Source organism: Pongo abelii, chromosome 16 (assembly GCF_028885655.2).
Source record: "Pongo abelii isolate AG06213 chromosome 16, NHGRI_mPonAbe1-v2.0_pri, whole genome shotgun sequence".
NCBI classification, from domain to species: Eukaryota; Metazoa; Chordata; class Mammalia; order Primates; family Hominidae; genus Pongo; species Pongo abelii.
Genome location: NC_072001.2, coordinates 34,339,672 through 34,361,170, shown reverse-complemented (window position 1 = coordinate 34,361,170; position 21,499 = coordinate 34,339,672). Strand labels below are relative to the sequence as shown.

The 21,499-nt window shown below is 45.0% G+C and overlaps 1 protein-coding gene across 3 annotated transcripts in view; it reads right to left on the bottom strand.

Moving 5' to 3' along the window:
- Positions 1-15,596: 15,596 nt before the first annotated feature.
- CHRNA7 (cholinergic receptor nicotinic alpha 7 subunit) overlaps positions 15,597-21,499 on the bottom strand; it is a 140,351-nt gene continuing 134,448 nt past the window's right edge. The window contains exon 10 of one of the 3 annotated variants that reach the window (XM_002825239.5): positions 15,597-21,105. In XM_002825239.5, coding sequence (XP_002825285.1) covers positions 20,587-21,105 — 519 coding nt within the window. In that variant the 3' untranslated portion in view covers positions 15,597-20,586. The remainder of the gene's footprint in view (positions 21,106-21,499) is intronic. The other 2 variants (XM_002825240.5, XM_063716133.1) reach the window with 2 other exon arrangements.

The window sequence follows — 21,499 nt, the reverse complement described above, 5'->3', positions numbered from 1 at the left end:
AGGGACAGACAAGGCCACCAGTTCAATCTGAGAAAAGGGCAGTGTGGTCCGCTGAATAGTGGCCCCCCAGGACGTCCACCATCTGGTCCCTGGAACCTGTGATATGGTAACTTGGAGGGCAAAAGGGATTCTGCAGATGTGATTAAGTTAAGAACTTTGAGTTGGGGAGATTATCTTGGGCCATCCAGGCGGGCCCTAAATGTAATCATAAATTTTCATATAAGAGAAAGGTACAGGAGACTTGATGACAGTGGGGAAAGCGCAGTGTGATGAGACAGTGATGTGATGCAAGGAAGGGGCCAGGAGCCACAGAACACAGGCGGCTCTAGAAGCTGAAAAGGCAAGGAAGCGATTCTCCCTTAGAGCCTCAGAAGAACCAGCCCTGCCCTGCAGACACCTCGGTTTTGTTCCCATAAGACTCAGTTTAGACTTCTGACCACCAGAGCTATACATTCCCACTGTTTGAAGCCACTGAGTTCGTGGTAACTTTTACAATAGCCACAGGAAAGGAATGCAGGTGTATGTAAAAGCAACACTATTGCTAAGAAAGTAAGGAGCACGTTTTCATAATTTACAGATGACAAGTATCTGAAACTTCAAGGGTAGTTTGAACTCACATGTTTCCCCCCCCCCCCCAGCACTTACGGGGCACTCAGTGCCTGGCCTTGTGCAGCTCCGTATCAGTCTGACAACCTAAAGTTTAGGCTGCTCCAGCCACTTTGCCCCACCTGAAGCATCTCAGGGGTGGGGGCTTGGGATGCTAAATTCTTCTCCATGCTGCAGGCCGAGGATGCACTCGAGCTGGCACCGTGTTCCCCAAAGCTGGTCTCAGTATCTTCAGAGTGGGCGTCCTGGAATCCTCTCAGCCTGGGAGGTTCTCAGGGTGGCTCAAGAGGCCCTGTCCTCCCAGGGCCTGCCCAGGTCAGGAGACCCATGGAGGGAAGGGTACGGACTTTCCTCCCAATCCTTAGAAGTTACTCCGCCCACTGTCCCAACCTTGCTTCCTTTTGGCCGCATTTGTCCTCTTGTCCTCACTTTGTCTGCCAGAATCATACTTCCAACCTATGGTAAAGGGTGGTTTTGCAGTAAAAATGAAGTTGATGCAACCAGTTCAATGCACAGAGGCCCCTGGGCTAAGAATAGGACGACTGTGTAATTTCTCATCCACACCAGGACACTGCTGGACTTGGCAAGCTCCCACCAAAGACGGCACAGCCACGAACCACAGGACTCAGGCTAGGGCAGGGAAAGTAAGAGGAGGCAGGCCCCTCTGTCAACCTCCATCTTCCCTTATCCACGACAGGTGCTGCAGGCCTGCAGCTGCAGTAGGCTTCCAGGAGAGCCCTTCAGAAGACGCAGTGGCTGAGCAGAGTCCTCTGGGTAGAGAAGCAGGACACAGGCCTTTTATTTCCCTTTTCTTCCAGAACACCACCTGGATTAGAGAGAGCCACCTTTCCCAGGCGGGGCATTTGCCTCCTTTGACTGGCCCAGACTCATGATTATTCAAGGCTCTTGCCTGTAACTAGATCTTCCTAAGGAATCAGTGACTCTCTAGAACCCATCAGCAGAGGATCTTTTGCCATGTACACTGTTATCCGTGTCTCTTTTAGCCATCCATGAAGTTTCTATTTTCCAAGAGAGATGCCCAAAGCCTCCAAGCCACTTGCAGTGCAGTCAGGAATCACACACTTTGGATCCTATTACAGAGCAAGTCTTCCTTAATGTAGAACATCCCTTTCCCCTGCCCAGCTTTTCAGGTTCTTTTGTGATGACCTTCCCACTCTACCTCCTCTCAGGTGGGCAGATAACACTGGATACACAGTGACAATTTTGAATTTCAAATAAACAACTTAAGTTTTTTAGTTTCTTTTTTAAAAATACCTATTGCCCTACCTTTTCCCAAGCCCCTCCATCAGATCTGAAGAACATAGTTTCCAGAACCCTATCACAATTTTATCATATCAAAAATACACACTTAAAGGCTTTTTAAATTTATTGACGTGTGAAGTAGTTAAAGTGGCAATTATATAATTACACAATAATTTGGTGGAGATATTTCAAATTATAGGATGCATAAAGGAAAGGTAATAAAAGGGTCTTAGGCTAAAGGCCTTCAAATTTGTGATATACAAAGAGCGCAGACCACAACCACGAAGTCCAGGAGGGCCGGATCTTGCACTGGTAGAAAGTGTACAATCAGGCTGGGCATGGTGGCTCACGCCTTTGGGAGACTGAGGTGGGTGGATCACCTGAGGTCAGCAGTTTGAGACCAGTCTGGCCAACATGGTGAAACCCCATCTGTACTAAAAGTACAAAAAATTTGCTGGGCATGGTGGTGGGCACCTGAAACTTGGGAGGCTGAGGCAAGAGAATCATTTGAACCTGGGAGGCGGAGGTTGCAGTGAGCCGAGATCACACCACTATACTCCAACCTGGGTGACAGAGTGAGACTCTGTCTCGAAAGAAAGAAAGTGCATGCTCAGATGATGTCTCCTCCCAGCCTCACACTGTTAGGAAGGAAAAACAGAACAGCTGCGCAGATCCCACGGTCTCTTCCTGAAGCTTCCCTAACTCCAGCACCAGTTCCAGATGGGACAGCCCGTAGGCTGCTCAGGCAGTGTGTCAAAGGCTCACCTGATGTGCCAAGGCTTTCTGGCTTGGAAGCCCCTTTCAGTGCCATTTTGTTAAAACTCTGTAACCAGAAATTTAAAGTAAATTTTATCTATTTATTATTTGTTTTATGCTAATATGCATGTGAAGTTAACAATTTTGGGGCCGTTCTGTGAACATATCAGTGGTAAATACCCATTATAATGTCTCTTTGTTTTCTGAAAAATGTTCTTTCAATGCATATAAATAGTCATTGAAAATCAGTAGAGTATGTGTCTTTTGGTCAAACAGCAGGAGAGCTGGGAAGGGAAGTTGAAATCAGGCATGAGTAATTTTCATTTGTCACTAGTGAAATCATCGATTAATGAATGAAGAATGCATGATTTCCACCTTCATGAAGTCACTACTAGTCTTAACCAGACACCACACAAAAAAATGCAAGGATGTTCTGAGCTGGAAAGTTAAAATCCTGAGTGTTCCAGAATCATAGACTTTAAATCCTAGGGTTTAATCCTGATGTTATGCCATCAGGAGCCTGGTGGCCAGGTAAGGTGGAAAATGTAAATTATTTTACCAATTTCAAAAGAGCTCTGGAAATTAGCCTATGAATTCTATACGTGAAAATGTCCACCAGCCAAAGACCTCAGGATCAGGCCTGTAGTTGAACGAGTTGGATTTACTATTTGTTTAAGGGAGAGGGATTACGCGCAGGGCACACCAGCGGGAACTGTGGGGTGTCTCAGGCAGAGGGGGTTTTCCAGGACTTATTACAGAACTGGGGCATGTTGGGTGATCTGGGGAAAGCGTTCAAGGAAGTGGGGCTTTGCTCCAGATTTGGTGGTGTTTGGAAGAAGGGGATGCTATGCGATGCGTGGGTTAATCTTACCTGGAAGAAGGCAGACCGGAGCCAGGCAGCAGGCTTTTAACTATAAAGCAGCAGCACTCACTAGCATGAGCTGGGAGAGGGGGATATTAAGTCACTTTTATGGTTTGAACCATGTTCTTACCTTGTCTGTGTTCAGACCTAATGACATAGTGGTCTTGTTCTTTTTTTTTTTTTTTTTTTTTTTTGAGACAGAGTCTCGCTCTGTCGCCCAGACTGGAGTGTAGTGGCGAGATCTCGGCTCACTGCAAGCTCCGGCTCCCGGGTTCACGCCATTCTCCTGCCTCAGCCTTCCGAGTGGCCGGGACTACAGGTGCCCGCCACCACGCCCGGCTAATTTTTTTGTAATTTTAGTTAGAGACAGGGTTTCACCATGTTAGCCAGGATGGTCTCGATCTCCTGACCTTGTGATCCACCCGCCTCGGTCTCCCAAAGTGCTGGGATTACAGGCGTGAGCCACCGCGCTCGGCCAGTCTTATTCTTGTCTTAATCCATCACACTCACCAAGTGGCTTCCCTGACCGTTCATGTTCAGTGAACTGTTTATGTTCGTCAGGAGAGACCAAGGCCCAGCTGTGGGCACCGGGCCAGCTCCTGCATATCAGGGGCCATCTTTGTCTTTCTTAAAACTGAGCAATAATAACTGATGAACACCAGGACTAAGTTAGCACTATGTGTTCTTGTTTACTGTGGGATTTTACTGAATAATGTTTCATTACATTTCTTTCTCCAGAAATGCTGGGAAGGAATAATTTGGTGGAGACAATATTTCAAATTATAGGATGCATAAAGGAAAGGTAATAAAAGGGTCTTGGGCTAAAGGCATTCAAGTCTTGGAGTATTCAAGTGTGCAATGATGTGTTGTAGCCACTGAGCCAAATCCTGGGAGACCACAGGAGGCTGATTTTGTCTGTCCCCATTGGTATCCAGGAAACTCACTTCCCCCAAACACACCTACAGCCAGGTAGTTCCCTAAGTTAGGCAGCCTCTATCCACAAGCTGCACCTGTATCTCTCCAGTACCTGAACACTTCCTTCATTTCACAAGCATTTCCAGACAGCCCACCTTTCCCTCACACTGCATCCTTCTCCTCAGGGACACAGAAACCCCCTCTCACTGCTGGTCCCAATTAGATGGGCAGGCCCCTCCCTGCTGCTCAAAGCACAACCAGAAACCAGGCTCAGAGGCAACCAGAACCCCGAAAGGTGTTCAGAGGAAGGTGGGCTGGTTTTGGGACCCCAGGGGGAGAAGGAAGGCACAGCAGCAGGGTGCTTTATGGCCCCAAGACCAACAGAAGGTGACCCCAGCCTAGCACCCATGGTGGCCAGCTAGGCTTGCTCCCGCTCTGATGGAACAGGGCCCTCTGGCAATACCAGGCCAGCCTGACACCACCTGACGGACGAGGGACCTGAAGCCCTGTTCGCATAAGTGGCCCCAGGGTGGCTCCCCTCCTTGTGTACTGATAGCCCCTCCTCCCCACCCAGAAATATCTGGTTGGCGGGCACCTGCAGGGGATCCAAGTCTCTTCTTCAGACAGCCTAAGCCTTGGGCCCCACTGGGAGACACTCAGGGCACAGCCTGGGGAAACTCCGTCTGCCCCTCAGATTGCATCAGGAGGGATCCTGAGAGCCACAAGGACCCCAGATAAACCAAGCAGGAGAAAACAACACAGCAGCGACTCTGGAAATTAGATGCCAGTAGAACCACAGCCTGCAAGATGGGCCAGGACCCATGTGCCAAACCTAAACAGGTCACTGCCTTCTAAAGCAAAAGAGTCACAGGGGACCCAGGTCACCTAACATGACAGGCAGAATGTCCACCAAACAACTGAAAACTCACCATCCTTCCAAGAGTGCAGAGATCACCACCAGCATGAGCACCACGATCAGCTGCTGCCAAGACCCAAGTATCAGATGTTGGAATTATCTGACAAGGGCTCTAAAGTATCTGCCATTAAAAATGCTTCAGCAATGATAGGTTCTCTCGAAATAAATCAAACAATGGAAAATCTCAGCCCTTTCCTCACTGCCCCAGGGCTGGCAGCTGCTTGCCAGGATTGCCTGTTACACCTGATAGCCCTCTTTGACTTCTTTTAGGGGCGGGCGGCTTTGCCTGTGTAACCACTGTTCATAGAAAAGTGTCCCCATTCACATGACTCCAGTGGTTTCTGTCTCCCGTCTGCACTGACTGAGTGACTGAGGGGCTCTGCAGGGCTAGCAGACATTCACCTGGGGAGATAGAGAAGATGCTTTAGATCATACTCTCCTGGAAAATGCCTTGAAACCCTCTTTCAACATTTCTTCCTCCTAGTCCTTCTGTCCCAGGCTTTGATCAGGTTATTCCCTCATCAGCCACATCCTGTGGGCTGCCATTTTCCATCTCATATCTGACCTATAAATCACATCCGACATCTCACCTTAAGACTGAAGGTGCCCACCTGGAGGCAGATCCAGTTCCCACTGCCACACCTGGTCAGCCTCCCAGCATATGGGACTCAACAAAGTTTAGGGCAGAAGTGGAAAGAATATGCTGTAGCTCCCAGTTCTTTTTCCAGAATCTAAAGACAACTGAATTATACCACTCTCTGGCCCAGAGCCTTCAGTCGCCCCTGCTGCTCTTAGGGAAAGCACTAGGGAATCCTGAAGACCCCCATCTCCCATCCCAGACAGTGCCTTCTCCCACCCTCACTCCTCCTGCCCACCGTCACCCTGCCCATCCTGGCCCTCTCTGGTGTTCCTCTCATACATACCTCTCAAGGTGCACCAGGCGGCTGCCTCTGGGTACTTGCCCAGCCCTGTCCCCTCTGCTCCCCTCTCGCAGGCCATCCCACCACACTCGTCCCACCCGGCTTGCGTCAATGTTCCATTAACTAGTTCACCGGCTGCCCACGCACCTCCAGCTCCACATCGTGAGTGTTTCTCCCCCTTCTCATCTCATGTCCTAAAAGCATTCAGCAAATACTTATTAGTAAATGGTCTCTGTTGCTTTCCATGTGTAATGACCCCTCCCTAATGACCTCACCAGATGTCTCCTGGACCCACTGCCAAAGCCCCTGTATTTATTTCTTTCTTTTTATTTATTTATTTATTTTTTTGAGACATGGCCTCGCTCTGTTGCCCAGGCTGGAGTGCAATGGCACAATCTTGGCTCACAGCAACCTCTGCCTCCTGGGTTCAAGTGATTCTCCTGCCTCAGCCTCCCAAGTAGCTGGGATTACAGGGATGCACCACAATGCCTGGCTAATTTTTGTATTTTTAGTAGAGATGGGGTTTTTCTGTGTTGTCCAGGCTGGTCTTGAACTCCTGACCTCAGGTGATCTGCCCGCCTCAGCCTCCCAAAGTGTTGGGATTACAGGCGTGAGCCACTGTGCCCGGCCTAGCCCCTGTGTTTCTGAGGTGTGCTTTTTGGTATTTAGGTCCTGGGAAATACCACTTAGGAAGAGACAACTGACAATGTCTTTCTAAACTTTCCTTTTTCTCACCAGAGAATGTGTTGCTAGACGTCATTGTCATGGTGCCAGGAGGAATTTGTTAAACTTCAAAGGAATGCCTGTTTGTCATAAAGCCTTTAAAACAAGAAGATGGCATCTCCTATGTGGGAGGAGTGAGGCTTGATCCTGCGGAAAAGAAACTTAGCTGACATTTTCGAGTGCTTCTTGTGTTCTGGGCTGTCCTTGAGACAGTGTCTTGGCAGGTAGTACTATAGTCACTCCCTTAACATGGGGAGACCCGAGTTTGGATAAGGTGAGCAGTGTCCTGGAGGTCAGTCAGCGGGGGGGCAGAGTTGGATTTGAAGGTGAGGTTGTGTTTGTGGGGCCACTGTTTTTAATCACTGTACTAGAGGCACCACAGAGAGTGTAGAGAAAACAGAACCGCAAGGCCCGAATGCCTTAAAGAGAGGTTTTCAGAATCAGGACCCAGCACGCTTATTCTCGCTGCAGTGCCTTAACACAGCGCTAAAACATCCCATGGGAAACCGTGACTGCAAGGCCCGGGCGATGTTCCTTCTCAGCCCGTGCCCTGCCCATGCACCAAGTAAAAGCAGTTTTAGGGACCACTAGTGTCCCAGGAATCATGGTATTAAAGAGTTGTTGGGTGTGGTGGCTCATGCCTGTAATCCCAGCTGCTCTGGAGGCTGAGGCAGGAGAATCGCTGGAACCCAGGAGGCAGAGGCTGCGGTGAGCCGAGATCGCACCATTGCACTCCAGCCTGGACAACAAGAGCCAAACTCCATCTCAAAAAAAAAAAAAAAGTTAACCTTTCAAAGCAAGATGGTTTTAGCCATAAATTTTCATAGCAACAGAGGACAGCACATAGCAGTGACAGAACCGATACTTTGAATCAAGCCAGCCAGAGGGGTCTACACCCCCTTCCACTGCAGACACCAAAACACAGGGCACCATTCTCCATTCCCTGCCATTTACAGAGAAGAATGGACAAAGTAAGTTTGAGGTTAACGAAAGCAGCCTCAGGACGTTGAGTTCCTAGTCTCAGTTCAAACAGCTATTTGTGTGAGGCTGGGCAAGTCGCTGGGGTGGGCCTCAATCCCCTCATCTGATTTTACCTGAGGCGCCACCAACTCTAGGAAGTCTCCCATGATTGTCCAAGGCTGGGATCCCTCCCTGTGTGGCCCTTACTATCTTTTTACCTAATTCCCTTCCTAAGAACGAGCTCCTTCCAGCTAAGAGAAGCTTTCTCATGACTGCACCCTCTGTGTCTGGCAGAGGGGACAGCACCTGACAGATGCCTGTCTTAGTGGCTGGGGCTGCCACAACAAAGAACCACAGCCTGGGGGCTTAAACACAGACGTGCATTTCCTCACAGTTCTGGAGGCTGGAAGTCCAAGATCAAGGTGGGCAAGGCTGGCTTCTCCTCCAGCCTCTCTCTTCGGCTTGTAGATGGCTGTCTTTTCCCTGTGCCTCAGACGATCACCCCTCTGTGTCTGTATCCTAACCTCATCTTCTTATAAGGACACCAGTCAGAATGGATTAAGGTTCACCCTCACGGCCTCATTTTAACTCAATTACCTCTTTAAAGGCCCTCTCCAAATAAGATCACAGTCTGAGGTATGGTGGTTGGGCTTCAACATATAAATTTGAAGAATCTTAATTCAGACCACAACGGGGTCTCACATGTTTCAGGTGAATGGACTGAATCTCAGCCTGCAGTTCAATGGGGTCACATCCTTGTGAATCTGAATTTCAGCTGTGGGTTGGCCTCAGCCAGTTGGCTTTGGCTCTCCTCTGCCCAGTTATTTCCAGGAGTCTGGAAGAATCTCAGGAGAGCTCAGGGAACCCGGAACAAACACCTACTGCTGGCCCCCACTGCTGCCACTCCTGCTCCCTCCTGATGGCAGGGTCCCCGTCTCCCCCAGTCACAGACACGCAGATGAGCCCCCATCTCCCTGGCTGACCCACTGCCTCCTGAGCCCAAGTCTCTTTGGCTGAGGCCCCAGTACATACCAACACCATTTTCAAAATGACTCCTTCACAATTTCTCTTTAAGGCCAGACACCAAAGTCCCCCAGACCTGTCTCTGGAACAAATACTCTTATCTTTTCTACTTGAACTAACCTTTAAAAAAAAAAAAAGTTTGGAACTTGATGCCATAGACGAGCTCTGGGCTTCTGTATATTTGGAAATTCTGAATCTAATTGAATAGCATGAACTTGTCTTTCCCACAAAGGATTCGAGGCACTGTGTTTTTAAGTGACTAAGCCCACGTCCCTCTCCAGTCACCACCTGGGGCTTGGCAATGAGGATGCTGGCGGGGGTTTAATATGGTCACACAGGAGCCAGAGAACCAACAAGGTTGACCAGGGCACAGGGGTCATGCTGAAGTATGGCTGGGACTACAGCAAATTCTGATTCCAAGTGGATGGTAATTTCTTGAGCATTACGATGTTTGAAAAATACAACAGAAGTCTATATTGTAACGTAGTGCCTTCTTATCCTCAGGGATATGTTCCAAGACCCACAGTAGATGCTTGAAACCTTGGGTAGTAGTGAACCCTACATATGTTTTTTCTCTGACATATACATACCTATGATAAAATTTAATTTATAAATTAGGCACAGTAAGAAATTAACAGCAGTTACTAACGATAAAATAGGATAATCATAACCATATACTGTAATGAAAGTTATGTGAACGTGGTCTCTGTCACAAAACATCTTATTGTCTTCGCCTATTTTCTGACTGTGGTTGACCACAGATAACTGAAGCCGTAGAAAGGAACAACACAGGATGGGTGCGGTGGCTCACGCCTGTCATCCCAGCACTTTGGGAGGCTGAGCTGGGCGGATCATCTGAGGTCAGGAGTTCGAGACCAGCCTGGCCAACATGGTGAAACCCCAGCTCTACTAAAAATATAAAAATTAGCCAGGCGTGGTATTGAGCTCCTTATAGTCCCAGCTACTTGGGAGGCTGAGGCAGGAGAATGGTGTGAACCCGGGAGGCGGAGCTTGCAGTGAGATGAGATTGCGCCACTGCACTCCAGCCTGGGTGATGGAGCAAGACTCTATCTAAAAAAAAGAAAAGAAAGTAATGCCACAGATGGGGGTGACTGTATGGTAATTACCAAAATGTGCAGGAGAAAAACATTATACTCACTTTAACCCTGACATATTGATTTCACCAAGACTATCTTTATCTTAAATGACAGCTTAAAATAATGTGTTTGAAAAACAACTACACTATTAATATTAATACAAAGATACTAAATGGCGAATTCTTGGCCATTTTCATTTACCACAGAAAGAAAAGGGGGCAAATATAGTTGGAAAAAGATTAAACTCTGCAGCTTCATAAGGTCCTTCAATGTAAAGATGAATGGCTTCAACATGAAGTGAAAAGCATCCGCCACGATCTTCTAAAATTACTGGGAATATAATTTACCAGCAGCCTTGGTGCTGAGACGTAACACACTCTCCCCATTGTTACCCATTGCCCTGAATATGTGGTCAGTGACTATCAACGCGTTGCGAGTGGAGAAAGGCAGAATCAGAGATGTCGCTGCCCAAAAAAGCAACAATAGCAAACAGCAGCAGCCACACAGAATGATGGAGCCTCCTGCCACACTCTTCAAAGCGCTGCAGCCAGGAGGACACAGAGAAGAGGGTGGTGTGGGCCTGCAAAGGACAGACTCTGAATCAGTGCGACCCACCCCGCGTGTCCCTCCAACCCAAATAGTGGATCCCTCTCCCCACCCTACGCTGCCAGTCTCCAGTGAGGCTCATTGAGAAAGGGAGTTGTAAGTTGGAGGGAAAAAGTTTTAAGAGAGCCCATGAGTGCAGAAGCCCCGCCTCCCACCAAGGATCTCAGCAGATGCAGGAAAGCCACGGGCAGGAGGTCTTCAGGTGTCTTCCCTATGGGCAGGAAGGAAAGGGGATGTGACTATAACCAAAGTCCTGCTCCCACCAGCCCTCCAACTACCAGCCCTAACAGCCAAATCCATGGACACTTTATCTGTCCTGACTGGAGGTTGAAGGGTGTAAGGAGAGAGGTTGGGAAATTTCACCGGGAGTACATGGCTAACTGAGAAAGCTGAATAAGAGCTCTCTCACCCCAAAGACCTAGAACTTCATGAATTAGAGCAATAAATAATGATACAGATCTCCTTCCAGGGTAATGCCTAAGATGTAATGGAGCACCAACAGACCAACATCAACAGCGACAAGGTAAAGACAAAAACGCCCAGGCTGTCCATCCTAGGGGCTGGCCTTCCTCTCAGAACCCCAGGCCAGGAAAGCAGGAAGAAGAGGGAGTGCAGAGTCTGAAAGGGGCTGAGACCTGCTCTTTCAGAGGAATTTAAAGGTCCACACGGAGCTGCCCAAATTAAGCAAAAGTAAGAGTGAAATAAATGGCAAGGCATTCCTGCAAACACACTGCAGGAGAACAGTGAACACAGGGTGGACCATGGTCTGTAAAGAAAGACAAAGATTTCATTCTGCAGCAAAATATATAACAACTGAATCCATGCAAGAAAGTTCTCCAAAATGTTGTGTAAGAAGTTAGTAAGAAATTGATTTCAATAAAAAAGAGCTAAAAGATAGAAAAGCAAAATGAAAGGTAAATTGCAGAGTTTTGGAAACAAATTGAAGAGCAAAAACTCATTTCAGAACAGGAAAAAAAAAAAAAAACCAAAAAAAAAAAACAAAAAATAACCCCACCCAAACTGTAAATAGCAGGGAACAGAATAGACAATGCCAAAAATAACAAAGCTACCATCATAGAGGAAAAATTTCAGATCTCCAAAGGGAATAAGAGGAATAAAACACATCATTGCATATTCAAGCCAAAATGAGGAAAAAGAAGGACAATTCATTTTGCATAAATAAATACACCATGTATGTGATCGCAGGAAATTAATTTCAGAAAGTAAATGTTATAACTCGTGAATTTGTAAAAACAACAAAGATAATTGCACTATGAAAATTAGGTAAAAGGGAAGATTACCACAAAATGAATGAATTGCCCATCCTATTAAACATCTTTCAATTTTTCCTCAATAGTAGTCAACAGATACTCTTCTGAATTGATAAATATTAAAGCATATCACAGAGTGTTGTATAAGGAACCTGCAGAAAACCTAAAAACAAAAAGATAACTAATAATATATTGGGGTTTGAAGTGAGAAGTGGAGAATTAATAGAAACTGTCAAGTTGATAAATCATGAACTATAGGTTGAATTACGTAAAATTATATAGGTAACCACTTAAACACATAAAAGCAATAAATCTTCCATTTTAACAAAAGGATTGCACATAATCAGAAGGAGGGGGGAAATAAAAAAAATCCAAAAGGGAATGCAAAAGAAATATTAATTACAGATATTGAAAAAAATATTAAACCAAATGTATCAGCAATATGTATTTAAAATATAAGTGCAGATCCAAGATAAATAAACCTAAAACAAAGTGCCTCAAAAAGGTTAAACATAAAATTGAGTATAAAATAATAAGAAATACATATTGGTCTGTGTCTCCAGTTTCTGACACAGAGCTCCTAATACCCTTGTAATTTCCTGAGTGATGGGGTACTGGGAGCATCTTTGACTGGGTTCCTGGTACAGAGCTTCCAATCCCTTGGAATTTCCTGGGTGATAGGAGCATCTTTTGTTCTAATGAACGACTCTTGGTGGAATCCTAGATGAGGGCTGGTCACCAGAAAGACCAAGCCATGGTTAGAAGCTTAGAACTTTCAGCCCCACACCCTGTCCTCTAAGGAAGAAAGAAGAGTTGGAGATTGAATCAATATTAAATCATGCCTACATGATGAAGCCTCCTTAAAAATTCCTAAGTACAGGTGCAGGAGCTTCAGGGTTGGGGAACACGTGGTTGTGCTCCTGGAGAGGCCATGGCAGCTCCATACCCACCCCCACCATATCTTTTCCTATATTTCTCTCCCATTTGGATGTATTCTTTGTAATAAGTGGATAAACATAGTAGAGTGTTGCCCTGGGTTCTCTGAGCTGTTCCACCAAATGACTGGACCTAAGAAGGGTGTTGTGGGAACCTCCGATTTATAGCCAAGTTGGAAAGAAGCTGTGGGTGACCTGGAGACCCACCACTTACAACGGGCATCTGGAGCGGGGCAGTCCTGGGAATTGAGCCCCTCCCCTGTGGGGCTGGCGCTAACTCCAGTTAGTGTCAGAGTTGAGCTGAATGGTAGGACACCCAGCTGGTGCTGGAGAATGGGTTGGTATGGGGGAAAAACCCTACACATGTGGAGATGGGAGGTGTTGTGTGAGTGTAAGAATGAACGAGGGAGGCATCTCAGCATAAGAAATCAGTGGGGCTGATTTTAAAAGCAGACAAATGTGAATTCAAGGTTAAGTATTGAAAATAGAATGAAAATCCGGTATTAATCGTTAAACATCCTGTGGTAAATGGAAGGATGATTGAAAGAGGAATGCTGCTGACAGGGAGCGTGGCCCCAGCCAGGCCAGTGAGCAAAGCCAGGGGTGGAACTCCCAGACACCCACCCAGGTCGTTCTCAGAGAGGGACCCATTCACAGGCACTGATCATACAAACCCCTCAGAAATACCTCAGCACATTATAAATAGTAGAAATAGAACAAAAGGCATTTTGCTTAAAGCATAAGGTGATGTAACTAGAAATTAATTTTTAAGTTAAAAAATGTGGAAATTGTAAAACAATCAACAAAGCTCATTTCGGGCTGGACTGAGTGCAGTGGGGTGTACAAGGAATTGATTACAACCAGTTACAGGTTTCTTTGCTCCTTTTCCATTTCCACTGCTGCTTCGCTTGACTAGCCTTTATTTAAAAAGTCAGTATGAAGAAGGTACAACAATTCAACTTATAGAATATCCAGAAAATACAAATGAAAACATTGCATATTAAGATGTATGGACTGCTGTTAAAGCTTTGATCAGAATAAAACGCAGAGCCGAAAATACTTATCTGATTAAATAAGAATAATTGGAAACACATGAATTAGGCATCTACTGAATAACTTAGAAAAACAACAACAAAATAAAAGTAGAAGAGAACCAGCTGGGCGTGGTGGCTCACGCTGGTAATCCCAGCACTTTGGGAGGCTTAGGTGGGTAGATCAACTGAGGTCAGGAGTTTGAGACCAGCCTGGCCAACATGGTGAAACCTCTACTAAAAATACAAAAAAAAAAAAAAAAAAAAATTAGCCGCAAGTGGTAGCGGGTGCCTGTAATCCCAGCTACTCAGGAGGCTAAGGCAGGAGAATTGCTTGAACTCGGGAGGTGGAGGTTGCAGTGAGCCAAGATGATGCCATTGCACTCCAGCCTGGGTGACAGTGCGAGACTTCCTCTCAAAAAAAAAAAAAAAAAAAAAAAAAAAAGTAAAAGGATCATGGCTGAATCCTGAGGATATCTTATTTCATGTTAAGTGAAATAAGTCAGTCACAAAAGGACAAATACTATATGAATCCACTTGTATCAGGTACCTAGCCAAATTTATAAAGACCAAAAGGAGGCCAGGTGTGGTGGCTCACGCCTGTAATCCCAGCACTTTGGGAGGTGGAGGCAGGCAGATCACTTGAGGCCAGGAGTTCAAGACCAGACTGGCCAACATGGTGAAACCCTGTGTGTCTCTACTAAAAATATAAAAAATTAGCTGGGATTGGTGGTGAGCTCTGGTAATCCCAGCGACTCTGGAGGCCGAGGCACGAGAATCGCTTGAACCCAGGAGGCAGAGGTTGCAGTGGGCAGAGATTGCACCACCGCACTGTAGCCTGGGCGATAGAATGAGACTCTGTTTCAAAAAAAGAAAAAAAAAAAAAAAAGGACCAAAACAAGAATGGTTGATGTTTGATAGAGACAGGGTTTCAATTTGGAAAGATGAAAAGAGTTCTGGGAATATGTGGTTGTGAAGATTGTACAACAATGGGAATGTATTTAATGCCACTGAATGGTACACTTAAAACTGGTTAAAATGATAAATTTTATATTATGTATATTTTACCAAAATTTAAAAGTATACAATAATTTTTAAAAAGTATAATAGAATGAAAATATTAAAAATAAAAGCATAAAACTAAAAATTACAAAACATACCTGCAGAATTTGTTGATGGGAAGTATTTATCAGAAGGCGAACACACAGAACTCTTAACACAGCAGCAGAGGAAATGGTAGGAAGGCCATTGGCAGAAAAAAAAGGAAATTTAGAAAGCAGTGCAAAATGTTACATGTGACAGTGGAGAGAAAGCAAGAAAGAGCATGGAACTGCAGCGCTGCAGAAAGGCGGCATTCCTGAAGCAGGCAGGCTGTGTGCAGACACAGGGGGCGTCTCGTCACAAAGAAAGAGTTTGAGAAAGATAGAATCTGTCGGCTGCATCCCCAGGGGCCATAACTTCGAGACCCCTTCCCCAACTCAGGACAAGCTATGGCATTAGAAGGTCAAACGCATATGAAGTAAACAGTAATTAGAAAAGGAGCCATCCATGGTGAGGTCAGAAACACTTTGATGGATGGAAGGTCTAGGGAGGCTGGGAAGGGTTTGTGCCACATAAAAAATGAAGGAATGAGAAAAAGTAAAATTATGTAAGAGTTCCTTCTTGAGGCGTGCACCTCCGGGGGCTCTGCTTAAAGCTTCTGTCAGTCTTTTCTCCAACTCACTGGGGTCCCCGTGAGTGCAATGACCAGCTACATCTAACCCACCCATGCTGCCTCGACTAGTTTGTCCCATAGGCTCCCAGGGCCCAGGGGAAGGGCTGAACCGTGTCTTGGGCCCAGCACTGGCCGAAGAAGCACCTGCAACAACTGTGGCTTGTGCTGTGCTGGACCACTGCTGTCACCTGGGAGGGCTGGGTCAATGCAGGGACCCCCAAGACCCTGCAGACAGGTCCTCGGACTGCAAAGTCTAAGGGTCCGATGTATAAAAATATAAACCAATAAAACTCATGGCAAGCTAAATCAATAGGCACAGGAGAAAGGAGAAATGCACACAATTACAAATGGAAAAAGGAGAAAAAACCACAAATACAGAGGAAAGAAAACACCTAAAGTGCCTATATTACAAAACTACGCAACTTTGTTGAGAAGTGGATGGAATTAATTTTATTTTTTAAAATGTCATTAAAATGGACTCTAGAAAGGCTCGAGGACGTAACCTGCCTGATGAGCAAAATCCAGAAATATACCACAGCAGGCCCAGACAGCCCCAGCTAGTTCTTCTACACTTAAGCAGAAAATAATTCAAAACCAATAGATGGTTGTAGAATATAGAGGTTTTTGTTTTATAATATTTCTTTAAGTCAGCATAAAGTTAAATCAAATCTGGACAAAAAACACATAAAAGCAAGCCTGTAGAATGATGAATCTTAATTATAAATATTGATAACCAAAGTCATGATACTAATAAGTAAAGAACATCTCAGGAATACACTAATGATTTGGTCTTAAGTATTCTATTAATATAATCAAACATACTACTAGAGCAAAGGAAACGACCTTCTGATAATCCCTCTGGACACTGAGAAGGTTTTGACAAAAATCTAACATCTACATTTTCCTCAGAGAGTCTTAATAGTTTGAGAACACACAGATACTTTTTTATTATGGCAAGGAAAATACATGTCTTCATACAAGTTAAACGCTGAGACATTAAAACGTCCCACTGATGTCACGAACAAGATAAGCGTGCCACCTGAATCACTGTGACTCAACACTGATCTCAAATCAACTAGATCAAGAAAGAAATAAGAGACACATTGGAAAGGAGAAGTCAAAAGTAAATCTTAGAAACAAGTAGGAATCACAATTTGTGGTTGATTATAACATTCATACATAAAAACCAACTACTTTCTTATACAATGGGATAAAATAGAAAATAAAGTGGAATAAATCATTCCATTGAAAATGATAGCCAAATGGTAAAACATCTAGAAATAAACAACTATAAATTCAAAGCACCTTAGTGAACAAAATCATAAAACACTACTAAGTTACATAAAATTAGACTTAAACACAAGATTTCATGCTTTTGAATAGGAAGACTCAATCTGTAAATTCATTGTGACTCTAATTGAAAAAAGATTCATGAGAGAGAGAGATTCAGAGTTGAAGGGAGTGTTGACTTGAAAATACTGATAGTAGTATGAATAATGCTTTAGAAATTAAAGGCATTCATAGAGAGATAAATAGAACAGAAATAGAACCAAACACTTAAAGAAATTTAGTTTACAAATAAGGCTGCATTTTGAACAACTGGGGAAAACACTATGACAGTATTTTAGAAATGCATTATTACATATTTATTGATACCACTGACCACCATTGCGAGGAAAAAGTATGGATTTTTCACTCATGTCCTGCAACAAATGAATTCCAGGGAGTCCGAAGATGTGCAGGTAAACCAATAAAACCATAAAGTTTCAGAAGAAAATGCGAGTAAGTTTATTTATAATCTCAGAATGAGGAAGGCTTTTAAAAGCTGGAAACAAATCCCACGATCGACAAAGAAAAATACTCACAAATTGACAACATAAAAATTTAAACTCTATGCCAATAAATAAGGAAATCAATAAATAACATCAAAAGACAAATGATAAACAAAAATATTTTAAAGATATAAGACAAAAATGTCCCAAAGTGCATAAGCAAATTAATTAAGAAAAAGCCAAATAACACAATTAGGAACTGGGTAAAATATATAAATGTATCAAAATTAAAATTACAAAAAAATTTTAAAAGATGTCCCATTTTATACACAAAATAAACCAAAATCAGAATAATATTCGTAAATATCATGTTTCATCAATTATATTGGGAAAAACATTAAGTTTGAAAATACCCAGTGCTATTACAGAAAGCTGAGAAATTGGGCCTTTTATTGTACTCTTGATGGAGTTACATCCTTCCATCAGTTTCTAGAAGATAATCTGGCAGTAGCTATCAAAATTTTAAATACATGTAACCTTAAACCCAGCAATTCCATTTCTAAGTTGGAATTTATACCGTTTTAGTCACAAAGCTATGTCAAGATGTACGTACAAGTATGCCAATTATAGATTTGTATATAAAAATAAAAACTGGAAATATCCATATGTTCACCAATAAAAGGCTATTCAAATGAATGACAGTCCACTGAGACAATGGAACGCTAAGCAGCTACTAGGAGGAATGAGGTAGATCTTTATATGTTATTATGGGACGACCTCTAAGACAAAACACCATGTGAAGAATGCAAGGTGCAGCGTCCTTCATAGAGCATTAGTGCTGGAAAGGGAAGGTCTCTCTCCATAACCCCCGTCCCTCCTTCTTTGGCCTCTTCTTTTCTTCCTTTCTAGAAATGCCCTTAGAAGCTCATTAGTGGTCCCCTCTGAGAGAGAAAACAGGCAGTATGGGAGGCTGTTGTTTTTAACCACTCATACTTTTCTAACTATGTGCACATCTGTTCCTTATTATTACTTTATTAAAGGACAGAGTAGTTATTTGAGAGTCCAAAATATGCACAACTTCTGTTTGCATTTTATGTGTTCCTGTATAAAATACAAAACCAAAAAGGTTTCTTTTTAAAGCAAAAGTGTGGGAGGGATCAATTTTGGGATAATGATAAGAAATGAAGCATTCCTTTTATATATCAAAACATGTCTACTTGTTTCTAAAGACACTGTAACAGAAAAAAAAAAAAAAACGAAAATCTTGTGCATGGTTCATCCATAGCATGTGGAAGGAATGCCTGCTGAGGAATGATCCTGCTCCAAGCCGCCTGAGGCTGGAATGTCCTGATCCACCAACTTTCTCATAAGTGAGGTTTCTTCTCTTGTCACACACAAGGTACCTCACACTTACACACACACACACTGAACACACGCAAGCTTCCATCTTCCTCCAGTGCAAACCAAGTCATGTGCATTACCCAGAAATGAGTGAGCCAGATGGCTGGAAAAGCACATACAATTTATTTAACTCTGAAAATCAAATCTTCCCTCATGATGTTCCCATCTCAGGGATTAGAAGCAAATTAAAAATCTCTAGGGGCTCAGAAGCCTTCTACAATTTTGAGCTCTGAGCAGTTGTTGGATGACACAATGGAACAGGAGAGGTCTTTCTTGGTGAATTACGCTCTGATCTCATTAAAGAATAAGAATGAGACCATCCTGGCTAACATGATGAAACCCTATCTCTACTAAAAATACAAAAAATTAGCTGGGCATGGTGGCGGGCGCCTGTAGTCCCAGCTACTCGGCGGGAGGCTGAGGCAGGAGAATGGCATGAACCCAGGAGGTGGAGCTTGTAGTGAGCCGAGATCATGCCACTGCACTCCACCCTGGGCGATTATCTAAGGGAAGAGCTGTATCATCACTTAGGTTTAAAAATTAAAGTTTCTCTTGTTTTAAGTTGCCCATCTCCAGTGACTCCACCCAAGGACTTTGAGCCAGCTTTCGGGGCTGCAGCTGGGGTGGACGGGCTTGGAGCAGGCAGACTCCCAAAGGCCAGAACCCAGAATTGTTGGCTTGTCAGTCACTGAGGGTCGGCCAGCTCCTCCCTGCTGCCTGCCACTGGCCAGGTATCCAGAGAAGGGATGGGCCACACCATCCCCTCCCTGGCGCCTGCCATACTGGGGACCAGAAGAGTTCCCAGCCCCTACTTCTTGGCCCTGACACATGCAGAAAGGGCCTAGGAATATGTTCACTTTATGTTGTGCATTTGTATGGATGCACACATTTCTAAAACTAATTAACTCCAGTGCATGTGAATCAGCTAACACATTATTTTTTTTAAGCCCGCATAAGTGGCTTCACTTAGCTTTAGCTATTCTTTTGGGCTGTTAATTCTAGTAGAACTCTTATTTGTCCTGTGGGTTCTGCAGAATAGAACAGATTTGCTCAACTCCTCAGTGTCTGAGAGCAGCACCTAGGAGTTATCTGGGATCCACCAAAGACACTCCGTGGGGCCTGGCCCTTGTTCAGAATAAACAGAAACCTGCGTCCCTTTGATCTTGACAGGGTAGGTTTGCAGAAGTCAGGCAGGCTGGTAAAAACATCCTTAGTAAGACCAACAGTCTGTCTTTTTTTTTAATGTAGAAACAGCAACAAGCTGTTTCTCTCTACTGTCTTTGATAGAAAAAAAAATAAAAATAAAAAGTTGAATTGCAGAAAAGCTAACAGGTTTTTAGTTTTAGTTTTTTGTTTTCCTTCCACCAGTCAATTATTGGAATAGATTTAGTGAGTCTGGTTTATTTTAGCTTCAATCTGGGTTTGTACACAAGCAAAAAGCAAATGTTGAATTTTCAGGTAGACCTTCATGCAGACATGCAAAACCAACTGTCCCGGCGGTGAGGAGCCACTGGGAGCTCTCCGAAGGGCTTTCCAGGCCGTGGGCTAATGGGCAAAATGACTTCTCAGTGGCCCTGCTGACCGACAGTATGGATGTGCCAAGGATATCTATCAGCCCATCTGAGAGTATGAAACAAAGTGCTGAGATTCTGCTACCTAAAGTAACAAAGACACCGTAAGCAACACGACTGACAGCCAGAAGGGAACACTGGAGTTGTGGCGTTTAATGCTGTCCTGGATTAGCACCCCCAAATCTCGCCAAGCCAAAGGCCTTGCCCATCTGTGAGTTTTTCACATGTACAGAACCAGGCGTGGTTACGCAAAGTCTTTGGACACGGCCTCCACGAAGTTGGGAGCCGACATCAGGATGCCGATGGTGCAGATGATGGTGAAGACCGAGAAGGCCATGAGGCACAGGCGGTCCACCACGCAGGCGGCGAACTTCCACTCGCTGCAGACCGCCTCGCTTTCGTCCTGGCAGCGGAAGCGGTTGGCGATGTAGCGGACCTCCTCCAGGATCTTGGCCAGGTCCGGGTCCCCCTCGGGGGGCTGCCCACTGTGCAGGAGGTGCTCGTCATGCGTGGGGGAGCAGGCCATGCGGCCACATACCACCCCGGAGTCGGGGGTTGGGGTGCAGTGCATGCCATCCAGGCCGCGGAAGCCGATGTACAGCAGGTTCCCATTGCTGGCGGGCGGCGGCGCCATGGCGCTCATCTCCACGCTGGCCAGGCTGCAGCGCCGCTGCTTGTGCTGGCAGGCCGGGCGCACCTTGTCCTCCCCGGGCCTCTTCATTCGCAGGAACCACGCGCACCAGTTCAGAAGGATGACTCTGGTCTGGGGAGACAACAGAATGTTAAGAGCAGCCCTGAGGCGGGCATCGGCTGATCCCAACAGCAGTGAGATCCTACAATACAAGCCCTGCTTCATTGGTCCTGGGGGTAGCAGGCTCCACTGCCTCCCGGATGATTTTAGCAGACAAGCAGTCGAGTTCAACGTGAGGCGAGACTAAAACTGATGCACCCTGGGAACAAGCTAAATTGTTCTCTGGGGCAGGCACACTGCAATTTCAGGGAAGACAGCTTCGTGGAAGGGGAAGGCTATCTGAGCTGTGTAAAGAGGGAAAGTCAATTTCCCTCTCTGATCCTTCCTCATCTGTAACCTGGGGACCTTCAGACCTAACTCTGGCTCCCACACTACCTGTTAGGTGCCCTGGAAGGCCACTGCAAAT